We start from the raw sequence: 17,139 nt of genomic DNA on the forward strand, positions 1-17,139 counted from the left end.
TCCCGCTACGGCTCACAGGTTGTTACCGCATCAGGGGGCGCGTGAGCCAGAAAAACCCAAACAAAACAAAAAAAAACAAACCCGAAAACCGCAAAATAAAGTTGGAGAGGTCGAGCCGAGCCGCTCTATAGCGATGCTTGTGGAAGTTGCGAAGGGAAAAGACGCGAGTGTCACGCTCCGGGGAGCGGAGCCGAGCGGGGGGTTCTCCCTCCGCCGTGCTGAGGGGAAGGGATCGACGGGGTCTTGCGGGAAACCGCGCTCCGCTCGGCCCCGCGAGAGGCTCCCGCACGGGCAGGAGCGCTCGGGAGGAGCCGCGGCGCCCGTCACCCCGCGGGGACGGGGCTGTGCGAGCGGCCGGTCCCGGCGCCCCGGGGCCAGGGGATGCTCGGCCCCCCGATCAGCCGCGAGGGCGCCGGCAGCCCGACCCCGGCCGCTCCCCTCCCCCCGGCGGGGCTCGGTTTTATTTTATTCAGTGGAGTTTTATCTCGTTGGAACGTCGGGTCTCTGCTTTTCGCCCGGGGCCGTGCCCCAGGCGGGGCGGCTGCGCTCCGCTCCCGTCTCCCCGACGGGCGGGGACGCGGGGCGAGCGGGGGAGCGCGGAGCGAGAGGAGGGAGCGAGGGGAGCTCGGAGCGAGAAGCGAGAGGAGGGAGAGAGAGAGGGGAGCGGGGGCGCCCCGGTGGCCGCGGCGGGGCGGCGGCCGCTCTCTAGGACCGCGCGGCGGGGCGGGCGGCGGCGGCCATGGCGGTCGGCGCGAGGGCGCCGCGGCCCAATGAGGGCGCGGGGGGGGCGTGGCGTGAGCTTTTGACCAGTCAAACGCCGGTCGGGTTGCCTTATAAGGCGCGCGGGTCGCCATGGCGACGTGCGCTAAGTTGCAGCAGCCGTGTCAAAGTTCACTCTCCCGCCAGCGGGGCGAGCGGCCGGCGGGGAGCGCGCTCGCCACTCGGCCCACACGCCGCCGCGCCCCGCCCCGCCCCGCCCCGCGACGAGGGGGGAGCCCCCGCCACGCTTTTTTTTTTTTTTTTTTGGGGGGGGGGCGCTCTCCCCGCGGTGATTTTCCCCTCTCCCCCCGCGATGCTGCGCGCTGGGTTATGATCCTTCCCTCTCTCTCCCCTCTCTCTCTCTCTCTCTCTTTCTCCCTCCTCCTCCTCCTCCTCCTCCACTCCTCCTCCTCCTCTTTTATCATCCTGGCTGGCTGGGCGCTGCGCTGGCGAGTTGACTCCTTCCCTCCCCCCCGCCCCGCGGCCCCCCTCCCCCCGCCCGCGCCGTGAGCACCGGCGGCGCGGAGGCGAGATCCCACTTGCGAGGCGGCACAAGCAGCATAAGGCAGCGCGGCGGCGGCGGGAGCGGCGGCGGCACCCGGGCGGCGGCGGCGGCGGCGGCGGCGGCACCAGGGCAAGCGGCGGAGCCGGGGCAGAGCGCGGCGGGAGCGGCGGCCCTAACCGATTCCTAATAATAACAACAATCGTAATAATAAAGCGAGGAGAGGAGGAGGAAAAAAAAAAAAGCAAAACAAACCAAAAAAAAAAAAATTAATAATAATTACCAAACCCCCACCAACCCCGAGCCAAAAAGAGGGAGAGAGAGAGAGAGAGCGAGCGCGCAGCGCCCGGGCGGAGCGGCGGAGAGGAAGAATTAAAGCGAGCGAAGGAGGGAGGAGAGAACAGAGCGGAGAGAGAGAGAGGAGGAAAGAGGAGGAAAAAAAAAGCCCACAAAAACAAAGCGATCGCAGTTGATGTTGCTGCCGCAAGCTGGACTTCCAAAAACTACGGCGAGACCGTCCGCTCTCCGCGCCGAGAAAAGTCTCCTCAGCTGCGCGTGTTTTTTTCCGCTGTGTGTGTAATCTTTAACCTTTTATTCATTCTTATTTTGATGGCTTTCCTGAATGGCTGACTGCGAGCTTCCCTGGACCTGGCCCCCAGACACCCGCCTCTCCTCCTTCAACTACTCTGCTGCAGATCAGCTCTAAGAGAGAGAGGGAGATCTTTGAAGAGATTTTTTTTTTTTTCTCCTCTCTCTCTCTCTCTCCCTCTCTCCCCCACCCCCACCACCCCTTTACTTTGCTCTCCTGGAGCCCAGACAATCGACTCGCGACTCGCCCCCCCGCACACCCACCGCCATCGCCCCGTGCTTCTGCACCTTCGCCGGTACCGGGAGATTCCCCCAACCCCGACCCTCCTGAAAAAAAAAAAGAAAAAGAGGAAAAAAAAAAAAAAGACACAACAACAAAAGCGAGAGGGGGGAAGAGAGAGAGAGAGGGGAGGGAAGAAAAAAAAAAAAAAGACTGCTGCAAAGCTGATCTGAAAAGCAAAGCAAACAAACTTTGAAAATAAAGGGGGAACAGGAAGTTTGGCAACGGTGTCCGATAGATATGGCAATGGTAGTCGGTGCGTGGCGAGACCCCCAGGACGATGTGCCCGGAGCTCAGGGAACGCAGCCTTCGCAAGCCCCGCCGGTGCAGGGACCTCCGGCCGGGACCCCGCACACCCCGCAGACCCCGGGGCCCGGGGGCCCTCCCAGCACGCCAGCCCAGACCAACCCGCCGAGCCAGCAGAGCCAAGGAGACAAGCAGCAGCAGCAGCAGCACATTGAATGTGTGGTTTGTGGGGACAAGTCTAGTGGCAAACATTATGGCCAGTTTACCTGCGAGGGTTGCAAGAGTTTCTTCAAGCGGAGTGTAAGGAGGAATCTCAGCTACACTTGTCGTGCCAACAGGAACTGTCCCATTGACCAGCACCACCGCAATCAGTGTCAGTACTGCCGCCTCAAAAAATGCCTCAAAGTTGGCATGAGACGGGAAGGTATTGGGATTTCATTTGTTTTGCAATTTTTTTCACTCGCTGCGTTTTGGGTTTGTGTTTTGGGTTTGGGTTTGTTTTTTTTAATTATTGTTCTTCTTATTTTTAACCTGCCTCCCTAAACCCATCCAGAACCTTTCCCTCCCCTCCCTCCCTCTCACCCCTCGAATAAACAGACAGAAAGTTTCTCGTAATGAAAGAAAGAGGTGTTGGAGAGGGTGGGCAGGGGAGGCAGGGGTTCTTGCATGCTTTCTCCTGCACTCGTAATTGATTTGTGTTTGTTTTGATTTTGCTGATGGAGGTTTATTGGAAGTGGGTTTTTAGTTTCACGCTGCTTAAGAGCGAGATGATCATTCTGACGGGTGGTTACTTTTCCTTCACGTTTCCTCCTGCATGCCCAGCGTTACCCCCTGTCCCCCAAGCAGCTCTGAGCGTGTCTCTGTGTACACACACGGAGCCTCACGAGATGCACACACACGCATATATATATCCCCCAGCACCCTGCCTTAGATTGCAATTTTACACAGGCGGTTCAAATTACTATTACAATGGGACTCACCCTACCGAGGCTCTACAGCACTCCACTGTGGATTTCCAGACGGATTTTTCCTCCTTTAAAAAAATATATACATACACACACATATCCGTGTGTGTGTGTGTGTATTGCCGCGTGCCTGCCCTTCCTGATTGTTATTATCTCACTTTTCTCTTCTTCCTCCTATTTTCTCATCCCTCCGGGTGAGGCAGGAGGGGGTAGAAGGGACGGGTGGGGGAGAAGGAGCAGCCCAGGAGTAAGTGTGGGTTGCTCGGGTCTCTGCAAGTAGAGTCTTTGTGATATAAAATTAGACGAGAAATGTGAGCCTGCAGTTTTCCAGTGCGTGCTGTGTCTGGACGCTGCTATGTAGGTTAAGGGTTAGGGGGCTTGGGACTTGCTGGGCTCCTCTCTTTGTGTTTCTGCAAGAGTAACTAACCTTGTAATACGTGCGATAACAAATATAAATCAAGCACATTTTCAGGCGTTCTCCCTTCTTGCCGTCTCTCTGCCTCTGAGCTCTTTTTCTCTCTGCTTTTTCTCTCTCTGTCACCGTGTAAATTTATTAACAAAATGAAAGGCCCACTTTCCATGGGCAGCTGAGGAAGGTGCCTTTGGAGAATGACCCCAGCCTCGCTGGTGGACCTGCTGGGGATGTTGTGGGGTGATCTCGCCTCCTTTGATATTTTTTATAAGGGGGGGTGGTGTGGTGGTGGTGGTTGGAATTTGTAATAACAGCAGCAACAATGTATTCAGTGCGTGAGAAATGCGTGTGGGACCAGCGCCGGGGATTTTGAACTCAAGTGTTTCTTCCCTCTCCCCTTGCTCCCTCCCCATCCCGCTCTCCCAGCCTCAAATCAATAAGCTGGTTTAGGTGTCATGAAGAAAAATACCTGGGCACACAAAGACGTACCCTGCATCTCTTGAAGGAGGGGTGGCGGTGGTGGTGGTGGTGGGGTTGAAGTAACTGAATTGTGGTGTGTTTTGGGAAGTGAGGATCTCGGGCTCCTTCAGGCAGGCAGTCCTGGCCGAGTGGACAGCACTGCTCAGCTTTTATTGTTGCTTTTACTTGACCCGAGAACTGTGAAGCCTTAAAAGTGGGTACAGGATGAACTCTGACTGGAAAAAATGCCTGTTTCCCCTTAAGCTGACTTGGTACGGTGTCACACACACATGCACAAGCACACAAAGCAGGGCTGTATTTGAACCGATGGTCGCAATTCAGATATTAATAGCTGTAGTTTCTTTCTTATTTACTGCAGCGGTCCAGAGGGGCAGAATGCCACCCACACAGCCAACTCATGGTCAGTTCGCCTTGACAAACGGGGACCCTCTCAACTGCCATTCCTACCTATCCGGATATATCTCCCTTCTTCTGAGAGCAGAGCCCTACCCCACCTCCCGCTTTGGCAGTCAGTGCATGCAACCCAACAACATCATGGGCATCGAGAACATTTGTGAACTGGCAGCTAGGATGCTCTTCAGTGCGGTGGAGTGGGCCAGGAATATCCCCTTCTTCCCAGACCTCCAGATCACAGACCAGGTGGCCCTCCTGAGGCTGACCTGGAGCGAGTTATTTGTCCTCAACGCTGCCCAGTGCTCCATGCCCCTCCACGTAGCTCCGCTCCTGGCAGCTGCCGGCCTCCACGCTTCGCCAATGTCTGCTGACCGAGTGGTCGCCTTTATGGACCACATACGAATCTTCCAAGAGCAAGTAGAAAAACTGAAAGCATTGCATGTCGACTCTGCAGAATATAGCTGTTTAAAGGCCATAGTCCTCTTCACCTCAGGTAGGCAACATTTCTTTGCTCTTCTTTTTTCCTTCCTCTGACTCCCCCCAAGAACTGTTTGCTCTTGTAAAGTGTTATTGCCTGCACCCCATCATCACTCCCTGGCCCCCCGAGAACTAGCGCGGTCTCTTTCCTTCTAGGAAACAGTGCCCTGTGGTCTCCCCTTTAGGGCCTCAGATCTGAGCATCCCATCTTTGAGAGAGTGCAAAACTAAAAAACAAAACAATACAAACAACATTGAATAAAACACAAACATCCCCCACAAAAAGACAACCGAAAGGCACCCCAACCCTAGCTGAATAATGCTGGGGATGGGGGAAGAGGGGGCTCGGGGAGAGGCACCCATTTGCTATGAGAGATTGCGCTTTTCCCATTGAAAATAATATTTTATTTAACAGTATAGTTCTGGGTTGTTGCATTTAATGACACGCATCCGAACAGCAGCAAAATCTGTTTGATGTTGTTAAATACAAGTCGTCCTATCAGTGAAACCACTTTAAAAAGAGTATCATTTTATGGGCAGCCAGGAAAGAAAAAAAGCCCTGCAGGATTAAAAATTGAATTAAAAAAAAAAAAAAAGTTAAATGTGCAAAGCTGAGTTTAAAATATGTTCCCTGCCATCCCATAAAATAAAATAAATCAACATTGCAAAGAGCTGTCTCTGATTCAAACAGAATGTGGCAACGAGCAGTTCTGTGACATTTAAGCCAAGGGGAAAAGTTTGTATTTTAACCCAGCAGGAACTGTATAGTCCAAAGCGAGTAGCGGTTGCAAAAAGATCATTACCATAAGTAGATAGGGATAGTATGAAAAAGTAAGAGGAGACTGAAGCTACCGCTCCACGGTATAATTCCGGGGTGGCATAGCCATGCCTCTCCCGAGGAAAAGACCTCGAGGTGTTTCTTAGATAATCAAAGGGGGGGGAAATATGTGTCAACTATTGCTGCCTAGAAATAGTGCGTGAGTTATAAAGCAATAATTGAGTGCGTTGTGAAATCTAATTAGCTTGCACTAGAGTTTAACCTGGGTGAGTAATAAACCTGATATTAACTCTGGAGGCTAAATTTTTTTGTTGTTGTTGAGGGAAAAAAAAAAACCCTGAAACCCTCTGCTCGCTAATTTGTGCAATACGTTATCTCAGATTGCTAACTTTGAGGCTGCATCCAAACCCAATGTGCCGGAGCCCTAGAAGTTTTGGGATTAAGTTTAAAAACATACATATTTCTTGTGTAACTCATTTGAAAGCTTGGGAAAGTGGCCACGCGATAAACATATGAATGGAAGCAGGACCTGTAAAATAATTACTCATCGGAGTTTTTTAGAGCCTGATATCAGGAAACAGGAAAAAAATGTAGTTTATGTGGGAAAAGAAGGGCTTACAATCCATTCCTTGTTGTGTTAAAGGGGGTCTGGGGAACGAAGTCATTTTCTGGACTTTGTCCAGGTTCTGGGTCGTGACCTAAACTTCCTTTTATATATTATTGCTTTACACATAAAAAACTTCTCTCCTTTTTTCCCTCCCCCCCCTCAAATTACTCGTGCTAAAGTTCCAAGGTGATCAATGAGCAGGGCACATCCAGACACAGGGAGAGAGGGATCCCGAGTGGGAAGGGGTGTACGTGGGTGCTTGTTTTATTTTTCCATCATTTTCTAGGATGCATTTCCCTTTCCCTCGCTCAAACCCTCAGCGAGAATCCCACACATGCTTGCATCCCTCCCCAGCCCTGGCCAGCTAACACCCACACGGAGGAGTTTATTTCCAATCCTGCCTTTTCTCCCAAATCACTTTTTTATTTTTTTTTTTTTTTTTTAGCCTTCTGAGAAAACAATCGTCCGATCCTGTCGTAACTGTTTAATATATTACTCTTTTCAAAATGTGAGGCCTGGCCTGTAAATTGCCTCCCAACTAGATAAACGTTTCTTGTTATCTGAATCTGGGGAAGGTAGCCACATGCAAAAAAAACATAGGGTGCTGCCTGCAGCTTCTTGCAGCACCCCAGTAACCCTCCCCGAGGTAAAGCAGGCGCACATAGATGCATATAATGTTTGCTGCAGCCTCTTTTAACGGGGGGGGGGGGGGGGTGGGGCGCAAAATCTGGGTTCTAATGACTCTCAGAATATGCATGTGTTAGCCCTGTGCCTAGGAAAGCCACAGGGAGGTCAGGTCACAACCTGTGCTCTTTCAGCACAGACGTCTCTGATTTAAAGGGAACTTATTGTATTTTCGCGTATCAGGGAAAAAAAAAAAAAAAAGGAAAAAAATGTCCAGACCCTATCAGGGAGTTTTCTTCTTGTAAGGGCCTTTAGGTTTAAAAAGAAGAAGAAGAGGGAAAAAAAAAAAGAGGGGGGAGTGAAGGGGGGGAAGAAAGAAAGAGAAAAGAAAAGAGGGGGGAAAAGAAACAGCTCAAATGAACAGAGAGATCACAGTTTGCATGGCTGCCTCTGAATAGGCTAAACTGACAAGATCAGTTTTAAAGGGCCACTTAAATCAGTTTCAAAGACTGAAGAAAAACGCGTTGTCTTCTTTGGGGGAGAATCTGTTGCTGGATCCGGGGCGCCATTATCTTTGGCTGGGCCAGTTTTTTATTATTATTATGATTTCTGTCACTATTATTAGTATTCCTTCTCATCACATGGTTACTCTCTCCCCAATTATTTTCGGGGGGGAGGGGGGGCGGGCGACCTGGGGAGAAATAGTGGCTCCCTTTCCCCCCCTTTCGACTCAAGCCTTCCTTGCCCCTTCCAGCCTTCCCCCCAAAAAATACAGATACACGAAATTATGCTTGGCCAGCACCTCCTTGTCAGCCCCTTAAGTCTCTCGTGCCATCAGAAATCTGGAGTCTTGGAGATTCTCAATGCTAAAGGAGACCCTCCAGAAGAGAGAAATACAAACACACACACATACACAGAAAGAGTCATTGTCCCTTTTGGTAAAACCTACTTAAACTTTGGGGGGCGAGGTGATGGCACACAATCTACGCTTAATTCTAGCAATTAAAAAAAAATCAAATTAAAAATAGAAAAACTTTTTAATCTGATGATTGTTTTCTTTTTTCTTTTCTTTCTTTTTTTTTCTTTTTTTTTTTTTTTAATACACTTTCTTCTAGATGCCTGTGGTCTCTCTGATGTAGCCCATGTTGAAAGTTTACAGGAGAAGTCACAGTGTGCTTTGGAAGAGTATGTTAGGAGCCAGTATCCCAACCAGCCAACACGATTCGGGAAGCTATTACTACGTCTCCCCTCCCTTCGCACTGTCTCCTCTTCTGTCATAGAGCAATTGTTTTTCGTCCGTTTGGTAGGTAAAACCCCCATAGAAACCCTAATCAGGGATATGTTACTGTCTGGCAGCAGTTTTAACTGGCCTTACATGTCCATTCAATAAAATATCCGAGAGAGAAAAAAAAAAATTAAAAATAAAATTAAAAATTGAGAAGGGAGATGAAAGAGAGTGAAAGGAAAGCAAATGACGTTTGGGTTCTGGTTGTTTCCTAAATTTCCTTCTGCTAAGAGAGGATGTAAAAGGATGTTACAAGTTTGCTAAAAGAAGACAGGAAAAAATTAATGGACTGTGAATTAAAAAAAGAGACTGTCAAATGAACTTTTACAGAATGCATTCAAAACTCCCGTGTCGTTCAGAAAAAAAAAAACCAATTGCTACTTATCATTTTTTGTAAAAAATAATAAGAAAGAAAGAAAGAAAGAAAGAAAGAAAAAAGAGAAAGAAGAAGAAGAGAAAGGATGGTGGGCTTTTTCTTTTTTCTTCCTTTTTTTTTCTTTTTTGGGGGGTAAACTTTTTAAAAAAATCTCGCTTAAAGTGCATTTAAAGGAAATTTGGAGAAAATTAGCAGAACGGAAGAAAGTAAGTCTTTTTTTTCCAAATTATTAATTGTCCTATGTGTCTATGTACCTATAGCTGTTCTTTTTTGTATTTTTCTGGTTTCAAACCAGTTTATTCTGTGGTTCTATAATAAGTTTTGATATAACCTTGGCTTCTTTAAAAAAAAAACAAACTGTGTATCCTTAAAATATATGTTCTAAAAGAATTAAAACTGAGTCCACGAAAGTATCATAGGAAGAAAGGAAAAGAGAGAAAACCCCCTCAACAACACAATGATGGAAGCGCACTTAAGGTGGTGACCCAAAATCTAGCTTGAAGCTGAGAGACCTATAATTATAGAGACCCGAATGAACCACACGTGTCATATAACTCCCCCCAAATCTAGGTTTTTTGATATTTCGGACAGAAAATGAACTGTGGGGATTTATTATAGGTAGAAGGAATTTGTGTCCAAGACACATTATGGTTTTGATTTAAAAAACAAACAAGCAAGCAAAGTGAACTTTTGTAATTTGAATTGGGTTCCACATAGTTCATCATGAATTGTTATTAAACTCCTCTATCTGTTTGTATATTTGCAAGCCCTTTGTATTATAATAATTGTTGATATTTTCCCTTTTTAAAAAATACCATTGAAATCAGCATGACAAAATAACACTGTTGGCACTTATAGATAACGTGATTGATTCAGTATCTTAGAGTTTACAGTTTTGTGTTTAAAAAAACTGAAGGTTTTTTTTTTTAAGTGCAACATTTCTGTATACTGTAAAAGTTATAATAACTGAACTGTTTGGTCGAGTCTTTGTGTGTTATATTCCAAGGAAAATTGAAAGTATTCAGAAATTAAAATATTATTTGATATCTGAAACTTGTTTGGCTGTCATAAATGTCTTTCAGAAACCGCATTACTTCTCTATAGTTTGCAGTCATTTAAGTCCTTAGGCGATTGATTTGTTTACTTGTCACAGTAAGTTTGTAGCAGATGTATTGTAGCGTATTTACCTGTTTAATTCCGGGATGGGGGTGGAGGACTTAAGTTCGTGGTTTATCTCTGGTTTTAGGAAGTACTATGCTGAAATGGTAAACCATCAACCCCCATTCATCTAAACCTCCTGTTAATTAAAAATGGATTTTCTGGAGAAAAAAAAAGGCCCTTATTTTTGTCACACTTAAGTGCCTGCGTAGGAAAGGTATTGTGAAAAAGTATTAGGAATCTGGAGATCAGTATCTATTTTAGGATCAGAATGGGGCGAAAATCTTTTGTTAATGTCTGACATAGACGCACAAGATCATTCAAGCAAGGTAACAGCAGTATTGTAAATATAGGTCAGTTGTTTGCAATGAGTTTTCTTTAAGTATGTGTGATTTTTTATAATACTCTGTAGTTCCCATCTATCGTTGTCATTGAGAGGTCTTCAAATGGAGTGGCTTTAGCTTCTAGCGCTGAGGAGTCGGGTTTTAATGTATATATACTCTCAAGTGGATTTTTTTTTTTTACCTTAGACTGTGAAAGCATGACCACAGGTCATCTCTATATTTTACATACGGGATGTATGTCTGTATGTACTTGCATACGTAGAGGCGTAGGCGCCCAAGCATCTTTGCTGTGTCGCTGTAGGGCCCTCTCCTGCATCCCTGCCCGGGCACAGCTGCCTGATGCTGTGGGGACCTGCCTGGGCGGGGGGCACCGCACCGGACACACCGTTTTTGTGAATTTAGTGCTATCCCGAGCGGGCAAACCCCCCTGAAAAAGCTGAAGGAAGGAGAGATGATGTGGTTTTGCAAGGGGTTGATATTTTGTGTGTGTGTATGCGTGTGTCATTTTTATTTCTCTCTCTTTCCCCCCCGCCCGCCCTCCCCTTGGTCTGTGGCAGATGCTTTGTATGTGGAAGCTTGCAATTCTGATCTTGGCTGAGGCTTCCCCCTCTCCCTTTTTACCACACGTAACTACACCATGTTGTGGTTTCACGAAAAGAGAGAGAGGGAGGGAGAGAGATCATTCTGTAAAGTCGATTAAACCCTGATCTTTAGTGTGTTCCGGTTAGACACATCTGTACTGGGGGCTGAGGGGCGTATGACTGTGAATCTGAGCGGAGTTTTACATCTGAATCGTGGCTCCTTTTCTATAAATATATAAATATATATAAATATATAAATATACTATTATTGCAGGGGATTGCTGACCTCTAGATTTAGCTTTTTCTATTGCAAGTGCTATCCATGTGAGTGTGTGTGTGTGAAGTTTTTATGCTTACTAAGAACACAGGATCTTTACTTGTTTGTTTTGTGTTAGTTTATTGTAAACAACCATTTGTTGTAAATTGTTATTGGCATTAAATTATAATTTATGATTTTCAAATCCAAAACATTCTCTGCTTTTTATGTTTTAAAGCCTGTAAGCTATCTCTGTATTTATAAGTTTCTTGCAGCGAGCCTTGGTTCACAGAGAATAATAGTAAACAGAAAATGCACCAGGGTTAAATAAAAACACACACGCACGCACACACACATAAGCCCCATGTATATATGTTTGGAATGCTCAGAGGAGGATTTGTTTAGGGACTTCAGTTAGTTTTAAGTTTATAGCGTTTAAAGAAAGTTTTTCTTCTCATGCTGAGTTAGAACAAAAGATCTATCCAAAGATTGAATTGGACAAAAGAAGAGGGTTGGGATCGAGAAGCTTGTTCTGTGTGGAACTGAGGAGATCCTTTTTTTTTTTTTTCTAAGGGGGCGAAAAAAAAAAAAAAAGAAAGCTGCTAAACATGGCGACTCTTTCCCTTTAAGTCTCTAATTTTTTTTTTTTTTTTTGCTTGCGGTTCCCCCCTTCCCACCCCTCGCTTTTATTTTCTTCTTTAATCTGCTCTCGGTTCGCTTCGTTCCTTCCCCACCGGCGCGGGGACCGGCCGGGAGAGACCCGCAGGCGACCCGGAACGACAGCGAAAAGCTGCGGAGCCGCCCGCGGTGCGAACCGCAGCTCGGGAAAGCGCTTCCTCACCCTCCACCTCCCCCCCCACCCGCCGCCGCCGCCGCCGCCGCCGCCGCCTCCTCCTCCTCCTCCTCCTCCCCCTCCTTCCTCCCCGCCGCGGGGTCGGGGAAGGTTTGGGAGAGCGGCGGGGGGAGCCGGCTGCGCGGGGCGCGGAGGGGGCGCGGAAAGGAGGCGTCTCTCCCAAGTTGAGACAAAAGCGGAGGGTTGGGGCGAGAGGAGGCGCTTGGCGGGCGGTGCCGGCCCTCCCGCGGGGCCGCCGGGGCCGGGCCGAGCTCCCGGGAGCCCGCGGGGAGAGCCCGCGCGGGGCCCGGCGGGAGGGGAGGAGCCGCGGGCCCGGGGAGCGCGGGGAGCGCGCGCCGCGCAGCGCGGCTGCGGGGGCCGCGCGTGGGAAAGTGCGAAGGAGCGCGGCCAACATGGCGGCCCCGGCCCGGCCCTCTCCGCTCCGCTCCTCTCCGCGCCGCGCGGAGCCCCGGGAGGGGGACGCGGCTCGCTCCCCCGCCGCCGGCCCCGCGCAGGCTGCGGAGCGCGGCCCTCCCCGCGGAGCGCGGCTGCGCGTAAACGACCCGGGGAAGCGTCTCCCTCGTGCGAGCGGCTCGCGGGCCGGGGGAGCCGAGTCAGACCTACCCCGGGGGGGTTATATTTAGGGTTTGCGCCTGCAGAGACAGCGGGATCCTCGGGGAAGGTGCCTGAGGGAGAAAGGAGCCGAGAGAAGGGGAGAAAAGGGAGTGAAAGAGAAGGAGAAAGACGTTTCGAGGCTCTTCGTAGCCGCCGCTGATAACGAGCGGGATGTGGGGAATGGAGATGGATTTTTATTTGGTTTCTTTTTTTTTTTGGTTTTGTCTTTTTTTTTTTTTTTTTAATTAAAACTTTAGTGGGGTCCTGGGGATCGCGCTCGCTCCGCTTTGCTTTGTAGAATGGAAAGAGATACACGGAGAAATGCAGGCCTTGTCAGGATTTATTGAAGTTGGGTTTAAAAAACGTGCTTCAGATGATTTTTCCCATTTTCTCAGATTTCAAAGGCTCCCCGCAGTGCGGCTGCCTAATTAATGGTGAAATTCAACTAAATCTAATTATGCAGTAATTTTAAAGCAGTTAGTCCTGGGCGCTGCTTTGTAATAGGAACCCAGTTTTTAAAGTTTGCTTAATGTGTTGGTTTAGGGAGCTGGGGAGGAGAGGGGTGTAAGAGACAGAGCTGTGGGGTTGTGGGGTTTTTCCCGCCCCCCACCTTTTTTTTTTTTTTTTTTCCTCTTTTGTAAAGCAAAGAAATGCAGAATGTAAACCCAAAACACCCAGCGAAAGGCAAGGAGAGAGGCTGTGTTATCCATCGTATGTGATACGGGTATTGAGTGAGAAGCACCAGTGAAAGTGTAAATAACACAGTAGTTAATAGGGACCATAAAGGTATTCCTGGCCTGTGGATTTCCAAGTGCCAAGATGGTTTAGAGAGGATCTTGGATCCTGCGGTAATAAAGGGGCAACGGAGACACACAGCGTCTCTTCTTGGGAAATAGAAACCAGATTTCTGCTATTGAACATCTATTGTCATTAAGAGTGGAGGCTTGTGCTCACGAAGTTATAAATCTTATCACCCTTTTGATAACACAGTTGTAATCAGTTAGCATCGCATTCAAACCCAATTGTAAAACTGCCTAATTTAATATGTCATACATGTCATTAAAACTTTATTTCCCCCCTTCTCTTTTTTTTTTTTTTCCTTCTCTCTCTACCCATCCCCTCTCTTCTCCCCCCCCCCCCAAGTAAAGTGTCAACAGATCTGTCGTGGTAACGTGGAGCAGGGGGAGCTCGGGGTGGCTGCGCGGCTCGGGGCCAGCCCGGTGCTGTGCTGAGCAGGGTTTGCCTTCTGCCCCTCTAGGTAATCGGAAGCGTTTATGTCATATTAGAAGTTTAAATAATAATAATAATAATAATAGTAATAATAAAAGTAGAGGGGGGTGGGAGACAGGGGAGAGAAAAATTAAATCCTTCTCCTTCCCTCACAATCCAAATCGCTCAATGAAGTTCTTTGAAAGAAACTTGTCTTATGATTAGCTAAGCAAACACATCTGCTTTCCTAGTTTGGGCTTAGCTAATTATCAAAACAAAGGGGCTGTTTCTTCTTCTACCTTGCTGGAAAGAAGATGTTATTTCAGGAGTCCTGTCCCTCCTCCCTCCCCCCAGCATCCACACACACACTCAGCCCCTATCCCAGCCCTTCCCAGCGAAGCACCACGCTCGTTTTATTGGGATTACCGATGGGGAAATGAGTTTGCGCATTTCTTTTCCTAATGTTAAGCTTTATCATTACCTTCCTTGGAACAATATTTTTCCAACCAAGCGTCCCTGAGGCAGGGTGGAGGTGGGGTGGGAAGGGGAAGGGAGGAGGGGGAAGGTGGTTTTGAATTGCGGACCAACTTCGCAGCTATTTGAATCAAGCCTGCGCTCGGTTGATTTTAGTTGACAGAGCGTGTGTTGAAGCTGAACTCTATAATTTGCACTTCTGTTCTTTTATTAGAGTTGGACAACGAACTAATCAGCTTTCCCCCAGCACAGTGTCACTTGTATTTATTTTCCTTTGGAAACTTTTAGACAGAAGTGTTCTTGGAAAAGGGCAGAGGTGGGGGAGAAGGTTTTGCGTGATATTTTTTCTTTTTTTTTTTCTTTTCCTGGAGGTGCGGGGATCAACTCTGTGTTTGTGTGGATGTGTGCGTATCTCTGTCCCCCGCGAAAGGCGATCCACGGGGTATTAGAGGAGGATAAGCTCCCAGCTAGATGTGAAATCCGGGCGGTGCTGTCCTTGGCATGACTCGGATGGTGGGAAGATAACGCAGAGGCGATCCTCGCAAGACATCCGAAAAGAAAATATAATAAATCCCTGCTCCTGAGGCGGAGGGTGCGCGCTGCGGTGCGGAGCGATGGGCAGTAAGCGGTGTGGACCCGAATTCGTTCAGGACTCTGCAGGGGCGGGTTGGCTTTATAAAAGCAAGAGGTGGCTCTAAACGTGTACCTGAGAGACAGTGGAAGAAGGGATTTTTTTAAGAAAAAAATACGAAGGTTTAAGGAGAAAGAGAGAAAGGGGGAGAAAAAGTCCATGGGAAGGATTTCCACCCACAAAAAAGCAGGGTGAAATTTTTGTCACTATGTGCCCACCAACGCACGAAGCTGCATTCATTGCTGCGAGCCTGCTCCATCGGTGTGAGTCGTGAGATATTTTGAATTTTGATTGCAGCGTGTTTTCTTTGAACTGGGCCTTTCGGTTTATTAAGGCAGGAAGAGGAACTCAGCAATCCTCTTTGAAACGCGCTTGGTTTAACTATTTTACACAAGTTTGCCCAGGTCCCTGGAGATGCTCCAGTTGAAGAAGATTGAAATTAGAGTTAAAAGCTGGCGGGAGGCGGGGGGTGGTGGTGTAAGGGGGTGGAGGGCGAGTGTGAGAGAGGGTGATGAATCTATTGTAAATGCTCTCCTGTATTCTGATGTGTTGGTGGACAGACAGAAATGTGCGTCGCCTTGTTTGATCCATACACACGTATCTGCATGGATGCGGGGTATGTCCTATACTCCCTATATGTACACATGCACACACATGGATAGGCCACGATTAATATTCTGAGATGCAAGAGAAAAAGCTGGTGTTCAGCGGCCAATACAGGAAGGCACACACTGACTATTTCCCAGCGGCTTCACTCCCAAACTTTGCCTTTTCTTTTGTTTTCTTTTCTTTATTCTTCCCCCCTTCTTCTAAATTGCTGTTAACGTGTGTCTTTATGTTCTGTCTATAACTAGGATGTAATCAGGCGCCCCATGTCTCTCCCTAAAAGCATTTAATAAATGTCTATTAAAGCGCTACAAATGTAAGATAAATTTAGTGGCGCTGCTGTCTCCCTGTATCCAAACGGTAATGATGGATTTATCAACAGGGATTCGCCTTCAGCGCAGTGAGAGAGATTTACTCAACAAATAAGTCGGAAAAGCACCCACCCAAATACAATCATTTATACGGAAACTGATTTCTTTACAGCACCACAGATTCGAGGGAACATACTGCTTATTGCCTTTTTTTTTTCCCTCGCTTTTCCTTCCCCCCTTTTCTTCTTTTCTTCCCCCCAGCCCCCCACTCCTCCACCTTTAACATAATCAGTGGAGCTGGGAGCGTGCGTCTGTCTCTATTTTGGGAGTGTTTGCTTGCTTCTTGCTGGTGGAAGCTCCCAGACTCGATCAAACCCGGATCAATGCCTAATTTCTCCACATCACCCTCCGTCTTCTCTCCCTCTTCTTCATTTATTTCTTTTCCTTCAGCCCCAAAACGTTGACGCTGTGTGTATTCGGTATCGCAAGTCGTCGAATTTCGGAGTCCAAGATGGATGATAAAAGGGGGGAAGAAATTGTCCTCGAATTATTTGTGTGTCGCTTCCTAAACGTTTGCGGGAGGCTCTTAGGAGCCACATCGCCCTGGAGAGATGCTGCCTACCTCTGCTGAAATTTCTCTCTCCTATTTCTTAGCCCTTGCTTTGAACCCTACCCATTAGCCTGTATGCGAATAAAAGAAATGAACAGAGAAAGAACCACCATTCATTGTTGGATTCGAGCACTGTAAAAAAAAAATATTACTGAAATGCAGCTACGTAGCGCCCTTAAGATTATTTCCCTTTCTTAAAAAGTAGCTCCTAACCTCATATTTCTCCCCTCACACACATTTCCCTGGTCTTATTTCCCCCCTTGACCACATCTTTCCCCGAATCGCTTTGGAAGAAAAAAAACCAAACAACAAAAACAATAATATGTGCTGATTTGATGGTGTCGTTTAAACAACGGGCATGCGAGAGCTGTGTTCACTCTGAAACATTAACCCTGTTTTCTGAATTTCCTTCCTTTCAAATAGCTGCTCCTATTTTACTATCCTGGATCCCCAATTTAAACATCTGCCGTTCTAGGCGCTTGTTAGATACATCTCTATTTTAAATTAATTTAATTTAATTTCGGTATTGTACTTAAAATAATAATAAATAAACCCGAGAACTTGTATTTGCCTTTGCAGAGAGTTTTTTATTCTTCTCTAGAAATTTCATTGAGATGTCTCTGTACTTTGTTTGTCAGTTATCTTTGTTCCTTTTAAATAAAGGGCTTTTAAATGGACTTATTGCTCCCAGCGTGGGTTCTTCTCTCTAAATGTTAGAAAATTGTGCCATCTACCCGCTAT

General features: G+C 47.5%; 1 protein-coding gene across 3 annotated transcripts in view; it reads left to right on the forward strand.

The window, feature by feature from the left end:
• The window catches only part of NR2F2 (nuclear receptor subfamily 2 group F member 2), a 13,284-nt gene extending 3,460 nt beyond the window's left edge, over positions 1-9,824 (forward strand). For 2 of the 3 annotated variants that reach the window (XM_069866980.1, XM_069866979.1), the window contains 2 exons: positions 4,591-5,118; positions 8,226-9,824. In XM_069866980.1, coding sequence (XP_069723081.1) covers positions 4,591-5,118; positions 8,226-8,500 — 803 coding nt within the window. In that variant the 3' untranslated portion in view covers positions 8,501-9,824. Of the gene's footprint in view, positions 1-1,419; positions 2,800-4,590; positions 5,119-8,225 lie in introns of those variants that run through there. The other variant, XM_069866978.1, reaches the window with a different exon arrangement.
• Positions 9,825-17,139: the final 7,315 nt, after the last annotated feature.

The sequence above is a fragment of the Phaenicophaeus curvirostris genome, chromosome 12 (assembly GCF_032191515.1).
Source record: "Phaenicophaeus curvirostris isolate KB17595 chromosome 12, BPBGC_Pcur_1.0, whole genome shotgun sequence".
Taxonomy (NCBI): domain Eukaryota; kingdom Metazoa; phylum Chordata; class Aves; order Cuculiformes; family Cuculidae; genus Phaenicophaeus; species Phaenicophaeus curvirostris.